General features: G+C 52.8%; 1 protein-coding gene and 1 long non-coding RNA gene across 2 annotated transcripts in view; one reads left to right on the plus strand and one right to left on the minus strand.

The window, feature by feature from the left end:
- LOC140429184 (uncharacterized) overlaps positions 1-1,706 on the minus strand; it is a 32,948-nt gene extending 31,242 nt beyond the window's left edge. The window contains exon 1 of the long non-coding RNA XR_011949009.1: positions 1,547-1,706. This is a non-coding gene — a long non-coding RNA (uncharacterized lncRNA). The remainder of the gene's footprint in view (positions 1-1,546) is intronic.
- LOC140429183 (organic cation/carnitine transporter 2-like) overlaps positions 1-21,977 on the plus strand; it is a 157,692-nt gene that overhangs the window by 76,646 nt on the left and 59,069 nt on the right. Inside the window, exon 7 of the mRNA XM_072515850.1 lies at positions 1,589-1,771. Within this exon, the coding sequence (XP_072371951.1) occupies positions 1,589-1,771 (183 nt within the window). The remainder of the gene's footprint in view (positions 1-1,588; positions 1,772-21,977) is intronic.

Here is a 21,977-nt window from a genome sequence, read left to right on the forward strand (position 1 = left end):
CAGGATCTTCTTTAAATATACCCCTTAGGCTTTGGAGTCTGCTGCTATTTTAAACATAGGCCGAGGTAGGGGAGTGTTTGTGACTCTCTTGCCAGATCCATCCAGCAGCAAGACGTGCCAAGTCCAGACCCAAAAATCAAACTTAAAAGAAATTCCTTTAACTTTCCTTGAGGGACCAGGAAGAGCAGGAGAAAATCGCCAGACCACACAATTAGGAATGTTTAGATCGCTCCCGGACCTAGGCTCCATTCTCAAGTGATCATGAGACCCTCCTGAAACCGATTCTCCATGGTGTACCTGAGCACTGGGAGGCTTTTTCTTCAGTCCCAGATGTTGTGCTACCATGAACCAGTGAGTCACTGCTTTCTGCTGATTTTGGACACGAGGCTGACTGGGACAATACAGTCAAGGGGCAGAGTTAAACCCGTACAACTCTCATAGTGCTGACATCAGGAGGGTCACCTTCTCAGTTCCCATCTCATGTTCCCATCAGATCTTTAGGCTCTTACCTCTAAGAGTAAAGAACAACTGAATGTTTTCCTGTTTCTCTGTTTGTTTGGGTTATTACTTCCTCTTCTTCTAACACCAGGGGTGGGATTCTCCGTTCCCCCACACCGATTTCGTAATCGTTGATTGGGCGGAGAATCCCTTTTTACGATGCAATCGGGCTCGGCACCTGTTTTCGCATACGTCGCCCCCTCCAAAACGGCGTCATCGCGGCGCGCGCCGCATGCCGTTGGGATGGCCTCAGGACGTCACCTGAAGGCCCTCCCCCGATGCTCCACCGCCGATGGACCGAGTGCCCAACTGCGCGGTTGATTCATGGTCTTAACGGTTGGGAACACGGCCTGGCGGCTGCAGACTTTGTCCAGCGCCGCCGCAGTCGGGTGGGAGCCGTGCTGCTAGCCAGGGGGGCTTGGGGGGACTGGTGGGGGGTGGCCAGGGGATGGCGAGGGTGTAACCACAGGGGCACTATCTGGCAGGTCGGGTCCGCGCACGGCCGGCGCCATGTTGTGCGGCGCGACCGCTGCAGGTTGTTGCCGTGCGCATGCGCGGCCACGGACGCGACAATTCTCGTGGAAGCCAGGCGTTTTTGTCGTGGAGGCCAGGCGTTTTACGTGGAGCGGCTGATAGCCCCTCACTGGTCGGAGGATTGGTGCTGGGGCGGTGACGATTTTCCCCACGTAAAACGCCACGGATCCTCCGGACATAGCCTGAAAATCGGAGAATCCAGCCCCTGATTTTTTGTTTGATTTTGCCTACTTTAACATACCTGCTAAATCAGAGGCAAGGCCCCCATGGGGCATTTGCTCAAGTGCTGTGTATTTGAGCACAGCAGACAGTGAAAAGAGGAACGGATATAATTTTTGCTCCTCAGTATAAATGTTGCGTTGGCAGTCACACAGATTGGCTACAATATTGCAGATTTTCAAGGAACAAAAACACTCTGTGACAGCAGGGATTTTGGAATTATGCCATAAGTAAACATCCTGCTTGGAAATGAACAAACAAAGAAGTGAGGTGCATTTGCACCATTCTGAAATACCTTTCCGCACGTATTAAATGCGACTTAATTTGCTTCTCGCAGCTCTTCACATTCTGACAACAGCGTTGGTGATGGTTGGAAAAGCAGGCATTACAATATCCTTTGCCATAGTCTATGTCTTCTCCGCTGAACTATATCCGACTGTGGTGAGGAGCATGGGGATCGGAATATGTTCCATGGCATCCAGAGTTGGCAGCATAATCTCCCCGTATTTTGTTTATCTTGGTAAGTGAGGAGTCGATAAAGATGTACTGTGTTTTTTGAAAAATAAATCTTTCACAACGTTTCAAGGCGCGATAAGACAACAGAGAGACACTAAAAATAGAATTTTGAGTTTCATAGATTATCATAGAATTTACAGTGCAGAAGGAGGCCATTCGGCCCATCGAGTCTGCACCGGCTCTTGGAAAGAGCACCCTAGCCAAGGTCAACACCTCCACCCTATCCCCATAACCCAGTAACCCCACCCAACACTAAGGGCAATTTTGGACACTAAGGGTAATTTAGCATGGCCAGTCCACCTACCCTGCACATCTTTGGACTGTGGGAGGAAACCGGAGCACCCGGAGGAAACCCATGCACACACGGGGAGGATGTGCAGACTCCGCACAGACAGTGACCCAAGCCGGAATCGAGCCTGGGACCCTGGAGCTGTGAAGCAATTGTGCTATCCACAATGCTACCGCTGAGAATTTCCTTGGAACTATTCCAGAAGTTAAAAGCCAGGACAGAGTTGTCATCTCTGGTTTGTTGCCGGTGCCACGTGATAGCGAGGCTAGGAATAGGGAGAGAGTGCAGTTGAACACGTGGCTGCAGGAATGGTATAGGAGGGAGGGCTTCAGGTATTTGGATAATTGGAGCGCATTCTGGGGAAGGTGGGACCTGTACAAGCAGGACGGGTTGCATCTGAACCAGAGGGGCACCAATATCCTGGGAGGGAGGTTTTCTAGTACTCTTCGGGAGGGTTTAAACTAATTTGGCAGGGGATTGGGAACCGGATTTGTAGTCCAGCAACTAAGGTAGCCGATATTCAGGACGCCAAAGCGTGTAATGAGGCAGTGGGGAAGGGAACACTGACAAAGGAGAGTACTTGCAGGCACGGAGATGGGTTGAAGTGTGTATACTTCAACGCAAGAAGCATCAGGAATAAGGTGGGTGAACTTAAGGCATGGATCGGTACTTGGGACTACGATGTGGTGGCCATCACGGAAACTTGGATAGAAGAGGGGCAGAAATGGTTGTTGGAGGTCCCTGGTTATAGATGTTTCAATAAGATTAGGGAGGGTGGTAAAAGAGGTGTGGGGGGGGGGGTGGCATTGTTAATTAGAGATAGTATAACAGCTGCAGAAAGGCAGTTCGAGGAGTATCACCCTAATGAGGTAGTATGGGTTGAAGTCAGAAATAGGAAAGGAGCAGTCACCTTGTTAGGAGTTTTCTATAGGCCCCCCAATAGTAGCAGAGATGTGGAGGAACAGATTGGGAAACAGATTTTGGAAAGGTGCAGAAGTCACAGGGTAGTAGTCATGGGTGACTTTAACTTCCCAAATATTGAGTGGAAACTCTTTAGATCAAATAGTTTGGATGGGGTGGTGTTTGTGCAGTGTGTCCAGGAAGCTTTTCTAACACAGTATGTAGATTGTCCGACCAGAGGAGGGGCAATATTGGATTTAGTACTTGGTAATGAACCAGGGCAAGTGATAGATTTGTTAGTTGGGGAGCATTTTGGAGATAGTGACCACAATTCTGTGACTTTCACTTTAGTAATGGAGAGGGATAGTTGCCAACAGTTTGACGGGTTCCTGCTCAAACTGAGCATTGAATGCATTGAGTTCATCGGGGAGGAGAGCGCCGCAGCCGGAGACTCAACTCGACTTCGCTTTGTAGCCCATTATGTTGTTTAAACCTTGCCACAACCGACGAGAGTCCGTGATGTTAGTGTGGGACTCTAGCTTAGTCCGATATTGTCTCTTGGCATCTCTGATGCGAAGGTCGTACCTTGACTTCTTGGGTAAATCAGGATTGCCTGTCTTGAATGCCTCAGACTTGGCCTTCAGTCGGGAATCAATCTCGCGAGTAAGCCCTGGCTTCTGGTCGGGGAATGAACGTACTACTTTCTTTGGCACGCAGTCTTCTATACACGTGCTGATGAAGTCTGTGACGGTGGTGGCATACTCGTTTAGGTTGGTTGCTGAGTTCTTAAATATGGACAAGTCCACTGACTCCAAGCAGTCACGTAGGGGCTCTTCTGTTGCCTTGGACCAGCACTGCACAACCTTCTTAACCGGATTCTCCCGCTTAAGTTTCTGCTTGTATGTCAGGAGAAGGAGCACCGTCTTATGATTTCGACATGAATGTAGGAGGGTTGTTCAGTAAGTTCACGGATGATACGATAATTGGTGGGGTGGTAAATAGTGAGGAGGAGCCTTAGGTTACAGGAGGATATTGATGGGGTGGTCAGTTAGGCTGATCAGTGGAAATTGGAATTCAATCCAGATAATTGTGAGGTGATGCACTCGGGCAGGACAAACTAGGCAAGGAGATACACAATATACGGCAGGATCCTGGGGACTACCAAGAATCAGAGGGAACTTTGTGTACATGTACCCAGATCCCGTTAGGGAGCCGAGCAGGTGGATACGGTGGTTAAGAAGGCATATGGTTTACTTGCCTTTACTAGCCGCGGCACAGAGTTTAAGAGCAGGGAGGTTATGCTGGAACTGTATAAAACGTTGGTTAGGCCACAGCTGGAGTATTGTGTTCAGTTCTGGAATCCATATTATAGGAGGGACATGATAGCACTGGAAAGGGTACAGAGGTGATTTACCAGATGTTGCTTGGGCTGGAACGTTTTAGCTATGAAGGGAGGTTGGATAGACAAGGGTTGTTTTCCTTGGAGCAGAGGAGACTGAGGGCGGACATGATTGAGATGTATAAAATTATGAGGGGCATAAATAGAGTAGACAGCAAGAAACATTTCCCCTTGGTGAAGGGATCAATGACCATGGTGCATAGATTTATGGTAAGGGGCAGGAGGTTTAGAGGGGATGTGAGGGGAACCTTTTCATCCAGAGGGTGGTGGGAGTCTGGAACTCACTGCTCGAAAGGGTGGTGGAGGCAGGAACCCTCATAGAACCATAGAGAAGTTACAACACAGAAGGAGGCCATTTGGCCCATCTTGTCCATGCCAGCCCGAGGACACCCAGGTGTCCTTTCTATTCCCACCTTCCTGCACCCAGTCCATAGCTCGTAACATTTAAGAAGCATTTAGTGGGATTAGAATATTTAGGTGGTTGTTTTTGGCTGGTGCAGACGCGATGGACCGACGGGTCTTTACTGTGCTGTGGACCTCTATGACTCTATTCTGTGGCCAGGAGGGAGCTCCATGGAGCTGCCTGAGACTAAGTCCGGGGAACCAGAGACCCAAGTGAGTGTAAGAGGTCCCAGGGCAGGGAGGGAAGGCTTGTGGGGGAGGGTCGAAGGGTGTGAGAAAGCAATCAGGGTCTTGGGCATAGGCTGGTGGAGGGAGGGATGTCCGAAGGTCACCTGGCCATAAGGGGCGAGCACCACCAATCAAGAAGGGGGATTCTGATGTAGGTGCCAGCCACCACCACCCTCCCACCCTGAGATCTAACTTATTTTATTTTGGGGTTTCTCACACAGAGGTTCATTACAGGTTTCCATAACCAGTACATTGAGATGAGCAGCAATCGGATAAAGGAGGCAGTTCCCAACATATAAATTCTTGGATTTCTTAGATTTTGGCAGCTGGTGTTTGAGCGTCTGTCGGGGATTATGGGGGTCAAGATAACAGCTGGTCCTTTGGTGGCGATTTTGGGGTTTTGGAGGCGCCGGGCTGCAGGAGGGCAGGGGGGCCATGTTGCAGCCTTCGCCTCTCTGATTGCCCGGCGATGGATGCTGTTGAACTTGAGGTCGGCAGCGCTGCCGAGGTTCACAGCGTGATTGGGAGATTTGTACGAGTTCCTCAGGTTACAGAAGATAAAGTTTGTCCTTAGGGGGTCGGAAGAATGATTCGACATGCGGTGGAGGCTGTTTCTGTCCATGTTTGAGGAACTGTCTTTTGCTGAGGGGTGGGTGGGGGAAGGGGGGAGTAAAAGGGGGGGAAATTGAACAAATTGCATGTACCATGTCTATTTTTAAAAAACATATTTTATTGATGCATTTGTAATTTTCACAATTTAACATATTGACATCTCTAACACAATCGTGCGGGTCGACGCACAAAAATAACAACACACAATAAACCACGTACCCCACTTCTCCCACCCTATCCCCCAACTACTCCCTGTCCTCATTTAACATTACCATGCCTCCTATTTTCCTCCCCCCCCCCCCTTTTTCCGTTTCCCCCCTTACTGCTGACGTTGAGTTTTTGTTGAAGAAATCGATGAACGGCTACCAACTGAGGGCGAATCCCTGTATTGATCCTCTTAAAGCAAACTTGATTTTCTCCACACTGGGAAACTCTATCATATCGCTGACCCACACTCCTGATTTCGGGGGCTCCAAGTCCCTCCATCTCAGCAAGATCCATCTCCGGGCCACCAGGGAGGAAAAGGCCAGAATATCGGCCTCTCTCCCCCACTTTACCCCGGATCTTCCGACACCCCAAATATTGCTAATTCTGGACTCGGAGTCACCCTACCTTCCAGGACTTCCGACATAACATCTGCAAATCCCTGCCAGAATTCCCTCATTTTCAGACATGCCCAAAACATATGAACATAGTTGGCCGGGCTACCCCCACATTGCCCACATCTGTCCTCCACCTCCTTGAAGAACCTACTCATCCAGGCTACTGTCATGTGGGCCCTGTGGACTACCTGGAACTGAATCAAGCTGAGTCTAGCACAGGACGAGGATGCATTTACCCTTTTTAAGGCTTTTTCCCACCGTTCAGTTGCCAGCTCCCCTCCCAACTCCTCTTCCCACTTCCTTTTCACCTCTTTGAAAGGGGCCCCTTCCCACTCTAACAATTCTCTGTATATGTCCGAAACCTTCCCACCTCCAACCCCTGTTTTTGACAGCACTTTATCCTGTAGTCCCAGTAGCACCATTGATCACACACGAGGCGAGACGTAGAGAACTTCAATCGAGGCTTTATTGAGCAGACTTGTTCAGACTTGTTCCCCAGCAGCTCAGTCACAGAATGCAGCTGCGGGGAGTAAACTGGGTTCTTATACCCCGCCTATCTGGGTGGAGCCCAGTAGGCGGCAGATCCAATCGGGACCCAACATCTGTCCTCCAATAGCTCCTCGGCATTCATGGTGTACCGTATTACCCCTAATAAATACCACCACATTCTCCCCTTGTTAAAAAGGAACCGGGCGGGGTGGTGGGTGGTTTGGTGGTGGGGGTTTACAGGGTCGGTGCCTTAACCATTGAACTATATACAACCATGCCGCTTTTACTGGGCCACTGAATTATTCACATTTTACCCGATTAGCAGCATTAACTATTTACAACAATGCCGCTTTACTGGGCCACTGAATTATATACATCTAAAGTCGACTCAATGAGTCGAGATGGTGCTCTGGTCGCCCTCTCCGATCGTCGCAGCCCGGGTGGTGGTGGTGGTGGTGGTGGTGCTGGCTCGGGTCCGGTCGACTCTGGAAGCATCGCGCTGTCCCTCTCTGTTTCCTTACTCCTGGGCGGGCCTGGGAGGACAACCAATCTCCCCGGGAAGGGGGTGGCTGTGGAGTGCACCGCCGGGAGTGAGGGGGTGGTGATTGGTGTTAGGGGGGGGGGGGTGGGGAGCTCCGGTGGGCGGCAGGTCCCGCAGAGAGACCGTGTCCTGTCGGCCGTCTGGGAACGCCACATAGGCGTACTGCGGGTTGACGTGGAGTAGATGTACCTTTTCCACCAGTGGGTCTGATTTGTGCGCCTGCACATGTTTCCGGAGCAGGATGGGTCCCGGGGCTGCCAGCCAGGTCGGAAGTGACGTTCCAGAGGCAGACTTCCTAGGGAAGACAAGGAGGCGCTCATGCGGCGTTTGGTTCGTGGTGGTGCACAGCAGGGACCGGATAGAATGAAGGGCATCCGGGAGGACTTCCTGCCAGCGGGAAGATGGGAGATTCCTAGACCGTAGGGCCAGTAGGACGGTCTTCCAGACCGTGCCGTTCTCCCTCTCTACCTGCCTGTTCCCCCGGGGGTTGTAGCTGGTCGTCCTGCTCGAGGCTATGCCCTTGCTGAGTAGGAATTGACGCAGCTCGTGACTCATGAAGGAGGACCCCTTTTCGCTATGGATGTAGGCGGGGAAACCGAACAGGGTAAAGATGGTGCAGAGGGCTTCAATGACCGTGGCCGCGGTCATGTCGAGTCACGGGATGGCGAAGGGATGGCGAAGGGGAAACGGGTGTATTCGTCAACGACGTTAAGAAAGTACATGTTGCGATCGGTGGAGGGGAGGGGGCCTTTGAAATCCAGACTGAGGCGTTCAAAGGGACGGGAAGCCTTTATCAGGTGCGCTCTATCTGGCCTGAAAAAATGCGGTTTGCATTCTGCGCAGATTTGGCAGTTCCTGGTGACTGTTCGGACCTCCTCGACGGAGTACGGGAGGTTGTGGGCCTTTATCAAGTGGTAGAAGCGAGTGACCCCCGGTGGCAGAGGTCCTCGTGAAGGGCTTGGAGGCGGTCCACTTGTGAGTTGGCACATGTGCCGCGAGATAGGGCATCGGACGGCTCGTTCAGCTTTCCGGGACGGTACAAGATCTCATAGTTGTAGGTGGAGAGTTCGATCCCCCACCACAGGATCTTGTCGTTCTTTATCTTGCCCCGCTGTGCATTATCGAACATGAAGGCTACCGACCGTTGGTCCGTGAGGAGAGTGAATCTCCTACCGGCCAGGTAATGCCTCTAATGTCGCACAGCTTCCACTATGGCTTGGGCCTCCTTTTCTACTGAGGAGTGGCGAATTTCTGAAGCGTGGAAGGCCACGGGTCTGCCCGCTTGGTTGAGAGTGGCCGCCAGAGCTACGTCGGATACGTCGCTCTCGACTTGGAAGGGGAGGGACTCGTCGATGGCACGCATCGTGGCCTTTGCGATATCCGCTTTGATGTGGCTGAAGGCTTGGCGGGCCTCTGTCGACAGGGGAAAAGTAGTGGACTGGATTAGTGGGCGGGCCTTGTCTGTGTACTGGGGGACCCACTGGGCGTAATAAGAAAAGAAGCCCAGGCAGCGTTTCAGGGCTTTGGCACAGTGGGGAAGAGGGAACTCCATGAGGGGGCGCATGCGTTCAGGGTCGGGGCCTATCACTCCATTACGCACTACGTAGCCCAAGATGGCTAGACGGTCGGTGCTAAACACGCATTTTTCCTCGTTGTAGGTGAGGTTGAGTGCGTTAGCGGTCTGGAGGAATTTGCGGAGGTTGGCGTCGTGGTCCTGCTGGTCGTGGCCGCAGATGGTGACGTTGTCGAGGTACGGGAACGTGGCCCGTAAACCGTGCTGGTCAACCATTCGGTCCATCTCCCGTTGGAAGACCGAGACTCCGTTCGTGACGCCGAATGGAACCCTTAAGAAGTGGTATAGCCGCCCGTCTGCTTCGAAGGCAGTGTACTTGCGGTCACCGGGGCGAATGGGGAGCTGGTGGTAGGCGGACTTAAGGTCCACAGTGGAGAAGACCTTGTACTATGCAATCCGATTGACCATGTCGGATATGCGGGGAAGAGGGTACGCATCTAGCTGCGTGTACCTGTTGATGGTCTGACTGTAGTCTACGACCATCCTCTGCTTCACCCCTGTCTTCACTACTACCACCTGAGCTCTCCAGGGACTATTGCTGGCCTGGATTATGCCTTCCTTCAGCAGCCGCTGGACTTCGGACCTGATAAATGCTCGGTCCTGGGTGCTGTACCGTCTGCTCCTAGTGGCGACGGGTTTGCAATCCGGGGTGAGGTTCGCAAACAAGGAGGGCGGTTCGACCTTGAGTGTCGCGAGGCCGCAGATAGTCAGTGGGGGTATAGGGCCGCCAAATTTAAATGTTAAGCTCTGGAGGTTGCATTGGAGGTCCAACCCCAGGAGGGTAGGAGCGCAGAGATGGGGGAGGACATACAGCCGGTAATTTTTGAACTCTCTTCCCTGCACCGGTAGGTTTGCGATGTAGAACCCTTTGATTTCAACGGAGTGGGACCCCGCCGCCAGGAAAAGTTTTTGGGTACTTGGCCGAATTACCAGGGAACAGCGTCTTACCGTGTCCGGATGAATAAACCTCTCCGTGCTCCCCGAGTCGATCAAACACGGCATTTCGTGCCCGTTCACCAGCACCTTTGTTGTTTTCGTCTGGAGCGTCCGGGGCCGCGACTGGTCGAGGGTTACCGATGCCAAACGTGGTTGGTGCATCAGATCGTTGTCTTCAGGCAGTGTGGAGCCGTCCACGCTGGGGTCCTTGCCTGTCAGCCAAGATGGCGGCGTCCATGGATCGCACGCAGTCGTGGGTGGACAAGATGACGGCGTCCATGGATCGTACGCTGCCGGGGGTGGACAAAATGGCCGCTCCCATGGATTGCATGCGGCCCGTGGATAGGAAGATGGCGGCGCCCGTCCCCCCCTCGTGGTGTCCGGGGTCCAAAATGGCGGCGCCCGTTGGCCGCCCATGGGTCGCTGGGGGGGTTGAGCCCGTGGTCCCGTTGTTCTCCGGAGATAGCGGCGACCCCACGGGACTGGCACACCGCTGCGTAGTGCCCCTTTTTGCCGCAGCTTTTACAGGTGGCCGAGCGGGCCGGGCAGCGCTGGCGGGGGTGTTTTGGCTGCCCGCAAAAGTAGCAGCGGAGCCCACCCGGGTGGTCTGGGATTCTGCCCGCGCACGCTTGTGGAGGGTGTCGGGGGGTCGGTCGCGGCGGGGGTCCACGGAGCCCAAGGGGCTGTAGTATGGTCGGGGGCATAGGCGCGGGCGTTTTGGGAGGCAACGTCGTGCCTCTGTGAGTCCGAGAGAGTCTTTCTCTAAAAGTCTCTGGCGAATTTGCGACGATGCCAAACCTGTTACGTAAGCGTCTCTGATCAGGAGGTCCGTATGTTCATTCGCCGTTACCGCTGGGCTGTCACAGTTTCTTCCCAGGATCGTCAGCGCATTGAAGAAGTCGTCCAGCGATTCCCCGGGGATTTGTCGTCTCGCCGCGAGCTGGTAGCGTGCGTAGACCTGGTTGACGGGCCTAATGTAGGTCTGTTTCAGCAAGTTGATCGCCGCTGGGAATTCTTCCGCGTCCTCGATGAGTGCATAGATTTCGGGACTCACTCTGGAATGCAGGACCTGCATCTTCTGGTCTTCCGTTGGTCTGCTGGGGGCCGTTCGGAGGTACCCCTCAAAGCACGCCAGCCAGTGTTTAAACGCCGATGTTGCGTTAGCTGCTTGGGGGCCGATTCGCAGGCACTCCGGGGCGATCGGAGCTCCATTTTCCTTTTTAAGTCTGCTCAATAAATTGCAGCACCATCGATCACACACGAGGTGAGACGTAGAGAACTTCAATCGAGGCTTTATTGAGCAGACTTGTTCAGACTTGTTCCCCAGCAGCTCAGTCACAGAATGCAGCTGCGGGGAGTAAACCGGGTTCTTATACCCCGCCTATCTGGGTGGAGCCCAGTAGGCGGCAGATCCAATCGGGACCCAGCATCTGTCCTCCAATAGCTCCTCGGCATTCATGGTGTACCGTATTACCTCTAATACATACCACCACAGTCCCCTCAGGGGGAGGAGAGGAAAGCTTGGGACCTGTCTCCATACAAAGTCCCGCATTTGAAGATACCGAAACCCGTTCCCTCCCGGCAAGTCAAACTCCTCCTCTAATGTCTCCAAGGTCGGGAAGCCCTCCTGGATGAATAGATCCCCAAACCTCTCAATCCCTGCACGCTGCCAAACCTTCAAACTTCCATCCAGCCCCCCCGGGACAAACTGGTAATTGTCACAGATCGCATATGCTGCCTCCATTGCCCCCACACCCTCAGGGCTGCCACCCTGACAGGACATGTGGAGTACCGAGCCGGTGAGAACGGCAGGGGCGCCGTCAATAAAGCCTCCAGACTCGTACCTTTGCAGGATGCTGTCTCCATCTGCTCCCAGACCGACCCCTCCCCCACTACCCACTTCCTGACCATCGATAAGTTGGCAGCCCAGTAATAGTTAATAAAACTCGGGAGAGCCAATCCCCCTTCCCCGCGGGCCCGTTCCAGGAGTGCCCTCTTTACTCTCGGGGTTTTACCCGCCCATATAAACCTCGATATCGCCACATTCATACTTCTGAAAAAAGCCGTTGGCACAAAAATCGGGAGACATTGAAAAATGAAAAGCAGTCTCGGAAGGACAGTCACCTTCGCCGTCTGAACCCTCCCCGCCAGCGGCAGTGGGAGCATGTCCCATCGACAAAAATCCCTTCTCATTTGATCCACTGCTTTGCCCAAATTTAACTTGTGAAGCTGCCCCCAATCCTTGGCCACTTGAATCCCCAGATACCTAAAACTCTTCCCAAGCACTTTAAAAGGTAGCTCCTTCAGCCTCCTTTCCTGCCCCTGTGCCTGAATCACAAACACCTCACTTTTTCCCATGTTTAACTTATAGCCTGAAAATCGCCCAAATTCTCCTAATACCTCCATGATTTTGATCATCCCCCCCCCCCCCCACACCGCGTCCGTGATATAAAGCAGCAAATCTTCCGCATAGAGAGAGACCACGTGCTCCACCCCCCCTCTCACTATACCCCTCCAGGTATTTGCTGCTCTCAGAGCCATTGCTAAGGGTTCTATGGCTTGGCAAACAGTAATGGGGAGAGCGGACATCCCTGCCTTGTCCCCTGACAAGCCTAAAGTATTCTGACCAAACTCGGTTAGTTCTTATATTTGCCACCGGGGCCTGGTATAGGAGTCGGACCCACTCCACAAATCCCTTCCCAAACCCAAATCTGCCTAAAATATCCCATAAATACTTCCACCCCACTCGGTCGAAAGCCTTCTCCGCATCCATGGCAACGACCACCTCAGCCTCGCGTCTCTCCGCTGGCATCATAATTACATTAAGAAGCCGTCTAATGTTGGATGTCGGGTGCCTGCCCCTTGCAAATCCCGTCTGCTCCGCCCCAATTATATCCGGGACACAATCCTCTATTCGAGTGGCCAAGATCTTTGCCAATAATTTGGCATCTACATTCAAGAGGGAGATTGGCCTGTACGATCCACAGCTCTCCGGATCCTTGTCACGCTTCAGGATGAGAGAAATTGATGCCTGTGATAACGTTGGGGGGAGTACTCCCAGCTCCTTGGACACGTTGAAAGCCTTAACTAGGAGCGGCCCCAGTAACCCAGAGAACTTCTTATAAAATTCCACTGGGAATCCATCAGGTCCCGGGGCTTTACCCGATTGCATCGCCCCCAGTCCATCTATCACCTCTCCAAGCCCAATCGGGCCCTCCAGGGCCTCCACCATCTCCTCATTTACTTTCAGGAACTCTAGCCTCCCCAGCAATTGATTCATGCCTTCCTCCCCATCCGGGGGTTCCGACTCGTATAGCTGGCTATAAAATTCCCGGAACACTTCATTCACCGCCCAAGGGTCCATCACCGTCTTCCCCCTCAAATCCTTTATTTTCCCTATTTCTCTCACCGCCTCTTGTTTCCTCAGCTGATGTGCCAGAATCCTGCTAGCTTTCTCCCCCATGTTCATATATTGCCCCTTTTACCCTCCTCAGCTGACCCTCCGCCTTTCCTGTGGGAAGGAGCCCAAACTCCATTTGAAGTTTCTGACGCTCCTTCAGGAGCTCCTCATTTGGAGACTCCGAGTATCTCCTGTCCACCTGTAAGATTTCTCCTACCAACCTGTCCAGCTCCAACCACTCAGTTTTATCTCTGCGGGCTCGAATCGAAATACATTCCCCTCTAATAACCACTTTCAGTGCCCCCCAGACCACCCCAGCTGCAGTCTCTCCCGTGTCATTGATCTTTATGTACCCCCGAATGGCCTCTCTCACTCGCTTACAGATTTCCTCATCCACTAACAGCCCTGTATCTAGTCTCCACTGTGGGCGCTGGGACATTCCCGTGTCTGCCCGTAAGTCTATCTAGTGTGGTGCATGATCTGAGACCACAATTGCTGAGTACTCAGTGTCCTCAACCCCTGCTAGCAGTGTTTTATCTAGCACGAAGAAATCTATCCTGGAGTACGCCTTATATACATGGGAGTAGAATGAATATTCCCTGCTCCTTGGTCTCTCAAATCTCCACAGATCCACCGCTCCCATGCGCTCCATGAACCCGCAGATACTTTGTCATTGCTGATAGCTTCCCTGACCTAGCACTCGACCGATCCAACCTCGGGTCTAGGACCGTATTAAAGTCACCCCCCATGATCAGCCGGTGCGAGTCAAGGTCTGGGATCTTCCCCAGCACCTTCCTGATAAACACGACATCACCCCAGTTTGTGGCATATATATTCACCAGCACCACTGCCATTCCCTCTAGCTTCCCGCTAACCATAATAAATCTGCCTCCCAGGTCTACCTCTATCCACCCCACCTCGAATGTCACCCTTTTATTATTAAACCCCCTTGTTTTAAAGTCCAGTCCTGAATGAAACACTTGCCCGACCCATCCCTTCTTTAATCTAATTTGGTCTCCCAGCTTCAAGTGTGTCTCCTGTAACATAGCCACGTCCGCTTTTATCTGTTTCAGGTGTGTGAACGCACAAGCTCTCTTAACCGGCCCGTTCAGTCCACGAACATTCCATGTAACCAGTCTGGTCGGGGGGGGGGGGCTTTTGCCCCCCTCCCCTGTCGTCAACCATGACCTTTCCTAGGCAAGCTCCTAGCCCGTGTTCCACACCTCGCTTAATCCGCCCCTGGGCGATGACTGCCATCTGATCTCCATCTCCAGTCTCCTAACTGTCCCTTACTTGTCAGAAGTATCCCCCCCCCCGCCCCCCCCCCCCGACTTTGTCTTTCCTTAGTTCTCCCCCCACTTTGCTCCCGTGAACCAGCTATCCAGCTCAGCATCTCCCACCCTCTGGCGTCAAGAAGCCTGCTAACTGCCAGATTCTATCACACCTAGCAATGAAAGGGGCTGTTTAGCACAGGGCTAAATCGTTGGCTTTGAAAGCAGACCAAGGCAGGCCAGCAGCACGGTTCAATTCCTGTAACAGCCTCCCCGAACAGGCGCCGGAATGTGGCGACTAGGGGCTTTTCACAGTAACTTCATTTGAAGCCTACTTGTGACAATAAGCGATTTTCATTTCATTTTTCATTTCATTTCATTTTCAACAAGCACTCAACACAGTACCAACAATCCCAAAAAGCAAACATACGCCCCCCAACGAGCAGGCAAAGAGGCAAGCCCCTCCCCCTTTAACCGATTCTTATCAGTCCTATCACCTTCAAACAGAATCCAACACAAAGCAAGAAGCTTCAAGCAACTTAAGTGAAATTATGCATGCAAGAATCAACCATCATTCTTGCAGATACTAAAACACCCCATTGCATCTTAAAAGTTCTTACCTCTGTGATATCATACATAAAGCAGTAAATCAAAATCAAATTACACAAGAAGAAAGGAAAGAAAAAAAATATATATGTAAACACCAATTTCTTCCCGAATATAGCAACTTAACTCACAGAATTAAAAGACCAAAATTTTAAACAAGACATAGCAAAACACAGAACCATTTTTCTCACCTCCCCGCCATCCTGTCTCCTCCCCCAAACTCAGACCCCTACAGTTTGAGTTTAAAAGTCGTTATACCAGATTGCCCGGTTCTACCCCTCCCCCTTTGACCGATTCTTATCAGTTCCATCACTTTCAAAGAGAATCAAACACAATAGAAGAAGCTCCAAGCAGCTTAATCAAAATTATGCATGCAAGAATCAACCATCTTTGTTACAGAGACTAAATCAAAATCAAATTACACAAGACGAGAGAAAAGAAAAGAGAGAAATCTTTTTTTTTAAAAATAAAACACCCGAACCCTTTTCTTCCCGAACATCGCAACTTAACTCACAGAATTAAAAGACTGAAATTTTAAACAAGACAAAGCAGAATACAGAACCATGTTTCTCTCGTCCCCGCCACTCCATCCCGTCCCTCAAACTCAGCCCACCACAGTTAGAATTTAAGAGTCCTTAATTTAAGAGTCCTTAAGCCAGATTATTGTCTTTCATGAAAGTAACCACCTCTTCCGGAGAATTGAAATACAGCTCCCGGTTCTCGTAGGTCACCCAAAGACGCGCCGGGTATAACAGTCCAAATTTAATGTCTTTCTCAAACAGGGCCGCCTTAACTTTGTTGAAACTTGCTCTCGTCTTTGCGAGTTCTGGTCCCCAGTCTTAGTACACCCGGATCCCCGATTCTTCCCACATGTGCCGTTTCGTCTGCCTGGCCCACTTCATGATACGCTCCTTGTCGAGGAATCGATGCAGCCTCACCACCATGGCCCTCGGGGGTTCACGACCCTGGGGCTTGCGTACTAGCACCCTATGCACCCGGTCCACCTCCAGTGGCTTGTCAAACACATCGGCCCCGACCATCTCCTGCAACATCTTCCCCACATACGCTCCCGCATCTGATCGCTCCTTCCCCTCTGGCAGCCCGACGATTCGGATATTTTGCCCGCGAAACCGGTTCTCCAAGTCTTCCACTTTATCTAGCAGTCGTTTCTGGCTGTCCTGCAGTATGCTAATTTCCAAAGCCATTGCAGTGAACTCCTCCTCTGGTTCAGTCGCCAGCTCCTGCAGCTTTAGAATCTCCTGTCCCTGGGTCGTCATTTTCTCCTCCACCCGGTCAACCTTAATCGAGGCTATCATCTGGGTTACATCTTCTGTACACTCCTTGCGATGTTGGGCGAACGTCTCATCCAGGTACTCGACCCATTGCTCCATCGACCAGTGAGCTGGCGTGGACACGCTTTGCCTCGTGACCATTGAGCTCGATGACCTCTGATTCTTGCTTTCACTCATCTTTTGGTTTCTCCTTTGTCGACTCTTATTTGGACACGGTTCCATAAATTGAGGGTCACCTCCTTTTCCTCTCCCTTCGATCAACTTATGTTGAGAAATTTTCTGAAAAAAATTCAAGGCCTAACCTTGAGAAACAAACTAACTGGGAGGCATCCATCTGAATCAAAGATCCTTTATCCTTTTATTTTTATGAATATTTTCTTTACGTGTCAACCACCCTTTTCCCTCTGTGTTGTTTGTCTGTGTATGTGTAGAGAGTCGGGGTATTTAGAAAGGGAGGGGTTGGAAATCAGACAATAGATAGCCAGTTGTATTTTTTGGCCTATTTAGTTATAATTACTGTTAATAATCAAAGATTTCTTGTGTTTAAATTTTACAAACCTGGTGAAACCTAGGACGGCATGGGTGACTGTCTGTAGAGTTTGCACTTTCTCCCCGTGTGTGCGTGGGTTTCCTCCGGGTGCTCCGGTTTCCTCCCACAGTCCAAAGATGTGCAGGTTAGGTGGATTGGGCATGATAAAATTGCCCTCAGTTTCAAGGGATGTGCAGGTTAGGTGGGGATAGGATGGGGGAGTGGGAAGAGATAGGGTGCTATTTCAAAAGGTCTGTGCAGACCCGGTGACCAAATGGCCTCCTTCTGCGCTGTAGGGGTTCTAAGGACTATGGTCAATTTAACTCAGCCCGGGGGGTGGGGGACACAGTGGTGCAGTGGTTAGCACTGCTGCCTCACAGTGCCAAGGACACAAATATCCCCATCCTCAATGATGGAGGAGTCCAGCACATATGTGCAAAAGACAAGGCTGAGGCATTCACAACAATCTTCAGCCAGAAGTGCCGGGTGGATGATCTATCTTGGTCTCCTCCAGAGGTCCCCAGCATCACAGATGTTCAGCTAATACGATTCGCTCAACGTGATGTCAAGAAAAGGCTGAAGGCACTGGATACGCAAAGGCTATGGGCCCTGACAATATACCGGCAATAGTACTGAAGTCTTGTGCTCCAGAACCTGCTGCACCCCTAGCCCAGCTGTTCCAGCTACAACACCGGCATCTATTCGGCAATGTGGAAAATTGCCCAGGTGTGTCCTGTACACAAGAAACAGGACGAATCCAACCCAGCCAATTACCACCCTTTCAGTCTACTCTCCATCATCAGCAAAGTGATGAAGGAGTCATTGATGCGCAATCAATTACTCTCGAGACAAGGTGAGTCATAACTAATAGGCTTTAATCAGCTACAACTGTTCCCAGCAGCTTCGATACAGAAAGTGAAGGCTGCTGGGACGGCATTGGTTCTCATACCCCGCCTCTCAGGGCGGAGCTATGTACGTTAGCCAATGGTAGACTCCTGGGTCTAGCCAATGGTCATCCACCTCTCAGGTACCGCAATACCTGGTATTACCACAGTCACCCCCTGTTAAAAAAGAATCCGGCGGGGTGATGGCCTGCGTAAATGTCGCCTTTCGCATGGTAGGACCAGGTCTTGAGGTACCGTGATGTCGAGGGTAATAACAAAGTGTTCATAGTGCAGCAATCAGTCGATCGGGTGGCCTGGTCGACCTTCTGGAGCGTCTGAGCTTCGGCGGTGATCCTGATGGGGGCCCCGGCGGTTGCGACTCCGGGAACGTGGTGTTGTCCTCCCAGGCAGCTTCGTCACCCCTAGGCGGCGCTGTTGGGGCGAAAAGTGGGCAGGGGGATGGGTGCCTGCAGGGGGCGTCGGTGCTTGTCCGGGTCGGGGTAGGGGCGGCGGCAGTACTGACCCTCCGGTCAGGTGCTGCGGGGAGAATGGGAGTGGGGGCGGTGGTGCGGGTGCACGTGGGGCTGCGGCGGGCGCCAGCTCCCGAAGGGAGACCACGTCTTGGCGGCCATCAGGGAATGCTACATAGGCATACTGGGGGTTGACATGCAGCAGGTGGACCCTCTCGACCAACGGGTCCGACTTGTGCGCCCTCACATATCTCCGAAGCAGGATGGGTCCGGGTGTCGCGAGCCAGGTTGGGAGCGAGGTCCTGGAGGAGGACTTCCTGGGATAAAGAAGGAGACGTTCATGAGGTGTCTGGTTTGTGGTAGTACAGAGCAGCGACCGGATGGAGTGGAGGGCGACCGGGAGGACTTCCTGCCAGCGGGAGACTGGGAGATTCCTGGACCGTAGGGCCAGCAGGACGGTCTTCCAGACCGTTCCGTTCTCCCTCTCAACCTGCCCGTTTCCCCGGGGGTTGTAACCGGTCGTCCTGCTGGAGGCGATACCTTTGCTGAGCAGGAATTGATGCAGTTCGTCGCTCATAAAGGAGGAGCCCCTATCACTGTAGATGTATGCGGGGAAACCGAACAGTGTAAAGATCCCCTTGATGATGGTGGTTGTGGTCATGTCTGGGCAGGGGATGGCAAATGGGAACCGGGAGTACTCGTCAACCACGTTCAGGAAGTACGTGTTGCGGTCGGTGGAGGGGAGGGGGCCCTTGAAATCCATGCTGAGGCGTTCAAAGGGACGGGAAGCCTTTATCAGGTGTGCTTTCTCTGGCCGGTAGAAGTGCGGTTTGCACTCCGCGCAGATTTGGCAGTCCCTGGTGACTGTCTTGACCTCCTCAATACAGTAGGGCAGGTTGCGGGTCTTGATAAAATGATAGAAACGAGTGACCCCCGGGTGGCAGAGGTCCTCGTGGAGGGCTCGGAGGTGGTCCACTTGTGCGGTGGCACAAGTGCCGCGGGACAGGGCATCAGGAGGATCGTTCAGCTTCCCGGGATGGTACAAGATCTCGTAATTGTAGGTGGAGAGTTCTATCCTCTACCGCAAGATCTTGTCGTTCTTAATCTTGCCCCGCTTTGCATTATCGAACATGAAAGCAACCGACCGTTGGTCCGTGAGGAGAGTGAACCTCCTGCCGGCCAGGTAATGCCTCCAGTGTCACACAGCTTCTACTATGACCTGGGCCTCCTTTTCGACCGAGGAGTGGCGGATTTCGGAAGCATGGAGGGTGCGGGAGAAGAAAGCCACGGGCCGGCGCGCTTGGTTGAGGGTGGCCGCCAGAGCTACGTCGCACGCATCGCTCTTGACCTGGAAGGGGAGGGACTCGTCGATGGCGTGCATCGTTGCTCTTGCAATGTCTGCTTTGATGCGGCAGAAGGCCTGGCGGGCCTCCATCGACAGGGGGAAGGTTGTGGACTGGATTAGTGGTCGAGCCTTGTCTGCGTAATTGGGGACCCACTGTGCATAATAGCTGAAGAAGCCGAGGCAGTGCTTTAGGGCCTTGGGGCAGTGAGGGAGGGGGAACGCCATGAGGGGGCGCATGCGTTCGGGGTCGGGGCCTATGACTCCACTACGCACTACGTAGCCTAGGATGGCTAGACGGTCGGTGCTAAACACACATTTATCCTTATTGTAGGTCAGATTAAGGATATTTGCAGTCTGGAGAAATTTTCGGAGGTTGGTGTCGTGGTCCTGCAGATGGTGACGTTATTGAGATACGGGAACGTTGCGCGTAAGCCGTACCGGTCAACCATTCGGTCCATCTCATGCTGGAAGACCGAGACCCCATTCGTGACACCGAAAGGAACCCTTAAAAAGTGATAGAGCCGCCCATCTGCTTCGAAGGCAGTGTACTGGCGGTCACCATTACGGAGGGGTAGCTGGTGGTAGGCAGACTTGAGATCCATCGTGGAGAAAACCTTGTATTGCGCAATCCTGTTTACCAGGTCGGCTATACGGGGGAGAGGGCACGCATCCAGCTGCGTAAACCTGTTGATGGTCTGGCTGTAGTCGATGACCATTCTATGTTTATCCCCGGTCTTTACCACCACTACTTGAGCCCTCCAGGGACTGTTGCTCGCTTCGATAACCCCTTCCCTCAGCAGCCTTTGGACCTCTGACCTAATAAAGATCCGGTCCTGGGCACTGTAGCGCCTGCTCCTGGTGGCGACGGGTTTGCAATCCGGGGTGAGGTTCGCAAACAGGGAAGGCAGGTCGACCTTAAGGGTCGCGTGGCCGCAGACAGTAAAAGGGGGTATAGGGCCGTCAACTTTAAAGGTCAGGCTTTGTAGGTGGCACTGGAAATCCAGCCCAAGAAGGGTGGCTGCGCAGAGGTGCGGCAGAACGTACAGGCGGAAATTGCGGAATTCCCTGCCTTGGACAGTGAGGTTCGCTAGGCAGAACCCCTTGATCTCCACCGCGTGTGACCCGGAGGCCATGGAGATCCTTTGGTTTACGGGATGGGTGACAAGAGAGCAGCGCCTTACCGTGTCGGGGTGAACAAAGCTTTCCGTGCTCCCAGAGTCGACCAGGCACGACATTGCGTGGCCGTTGATGGCGATCGTCGTAGTAGCTTTCGCTAGCGTCAGGGGCCGACTCTGGTCCAGAGTCACCGAGGCCAGCTGCAGTAAAGGAGAGTCCTGGTCGGGCAGCGTGTAGTCGGCTGTGGTGGGGGCCTGAGGCCCCATCCAAGATGGCGTCAGCCATGGGTCGCACATGGAGTCCGGAGGAGCAGAAGATGGCGGTGGCGAGGGACAAAATGGCGGCGCCCACCCGTCCAGCGTGGTGGCAAAATGGGGATAGGAAGGCGGCGGTGGGCTTTGGATGGCCGGGACCTAAACAAAAGGCTGCCGATAGTCGCTGGAGACTGCGGCCACGGCGCGGGCCTGGCAGACCCCGACATAGTGGCCCTTCTTGCCGCACCCTTTGCAGGTAGCGGTGCGGACCGGGCAGCGCGGGCGGGGATGATTCGCCTGCCCGCAGAAAAAGCAGCGTTGGCCGGCGGCGATAGTGGGCCGTCTCGTCGCGCAGGTTTGCGGGGTTAGGGGATAGGTCTGGGGGGCTGCCGTTACGGAGTGCCACGTGCATCCGGGGGCAAAAGCCAGCGTGTTTTTATACACAACGTCCATAGACCCCGCCAAGGCCCGTGCCTCAGTAAGTCCCAGTGTGTCCATTTCTAGGAGCCTTCGGCGGATATCAGGAGAAGTCATACCTGCCACAAAAGCAGCCCTAATCAAAAGTTCTGTGTGCTCGTTCCCCGAAACTGGCGGGCATCCACAGTTTCGGACCAGCACTAGCAGTGCCCGATAGAAGTCTTCCACTGTTTCTTCAGGGCTTTGCCTTCTAGTTGCCAGCAGGTGACAGGCATAGACCTCGTTCACAGGTCGGATATAATGTCCTTCTAGCAGCTCGATAGCTGCAGCATAATTCTCCGCCTCCTCGATCAGAGGGTAGATTGCAGGGCTGACTCGGGAGCGTAGAAGGTGCATTTTCTGCCTTTCCGTGGGGGTGTCGGCGGCCGTGTCGACGAAGTTCTTAAAACATGCCAGCCAATGCTTGAAGATAGCAGAGGAGTTGTACGCGTGGGGGCTGAGCTGAAGGCACTCCGGTTTGATACGGAGATCCATCTTTCACTGAAGTAATAGCTGATTAAATTGATGCGCAATCAATTACTCTCGAGACAAGGTGAGTCATAACTAATAGGCTTTAATAAGCTACAACTGTTCCCAGCAGCTTCGGTACAGAAAG

This window comes from Scyliorhinus torazame, chromosome 9 (assembly GCF_047496885.1).
Source record: "Scyliorhinus torazame isolate Kashiwa2021f chromosome 9, sScyTor2.1, whole genome shotgun sequence".
In the NCBI taxonomy this organism is placed as follows: Eukaryota; Metazoa; Chordata; class Chondrichthyes; order Carcharhiniformes; family Scyliorhinidae; genus Scyliorhinus; species Scyliorhinus torazame.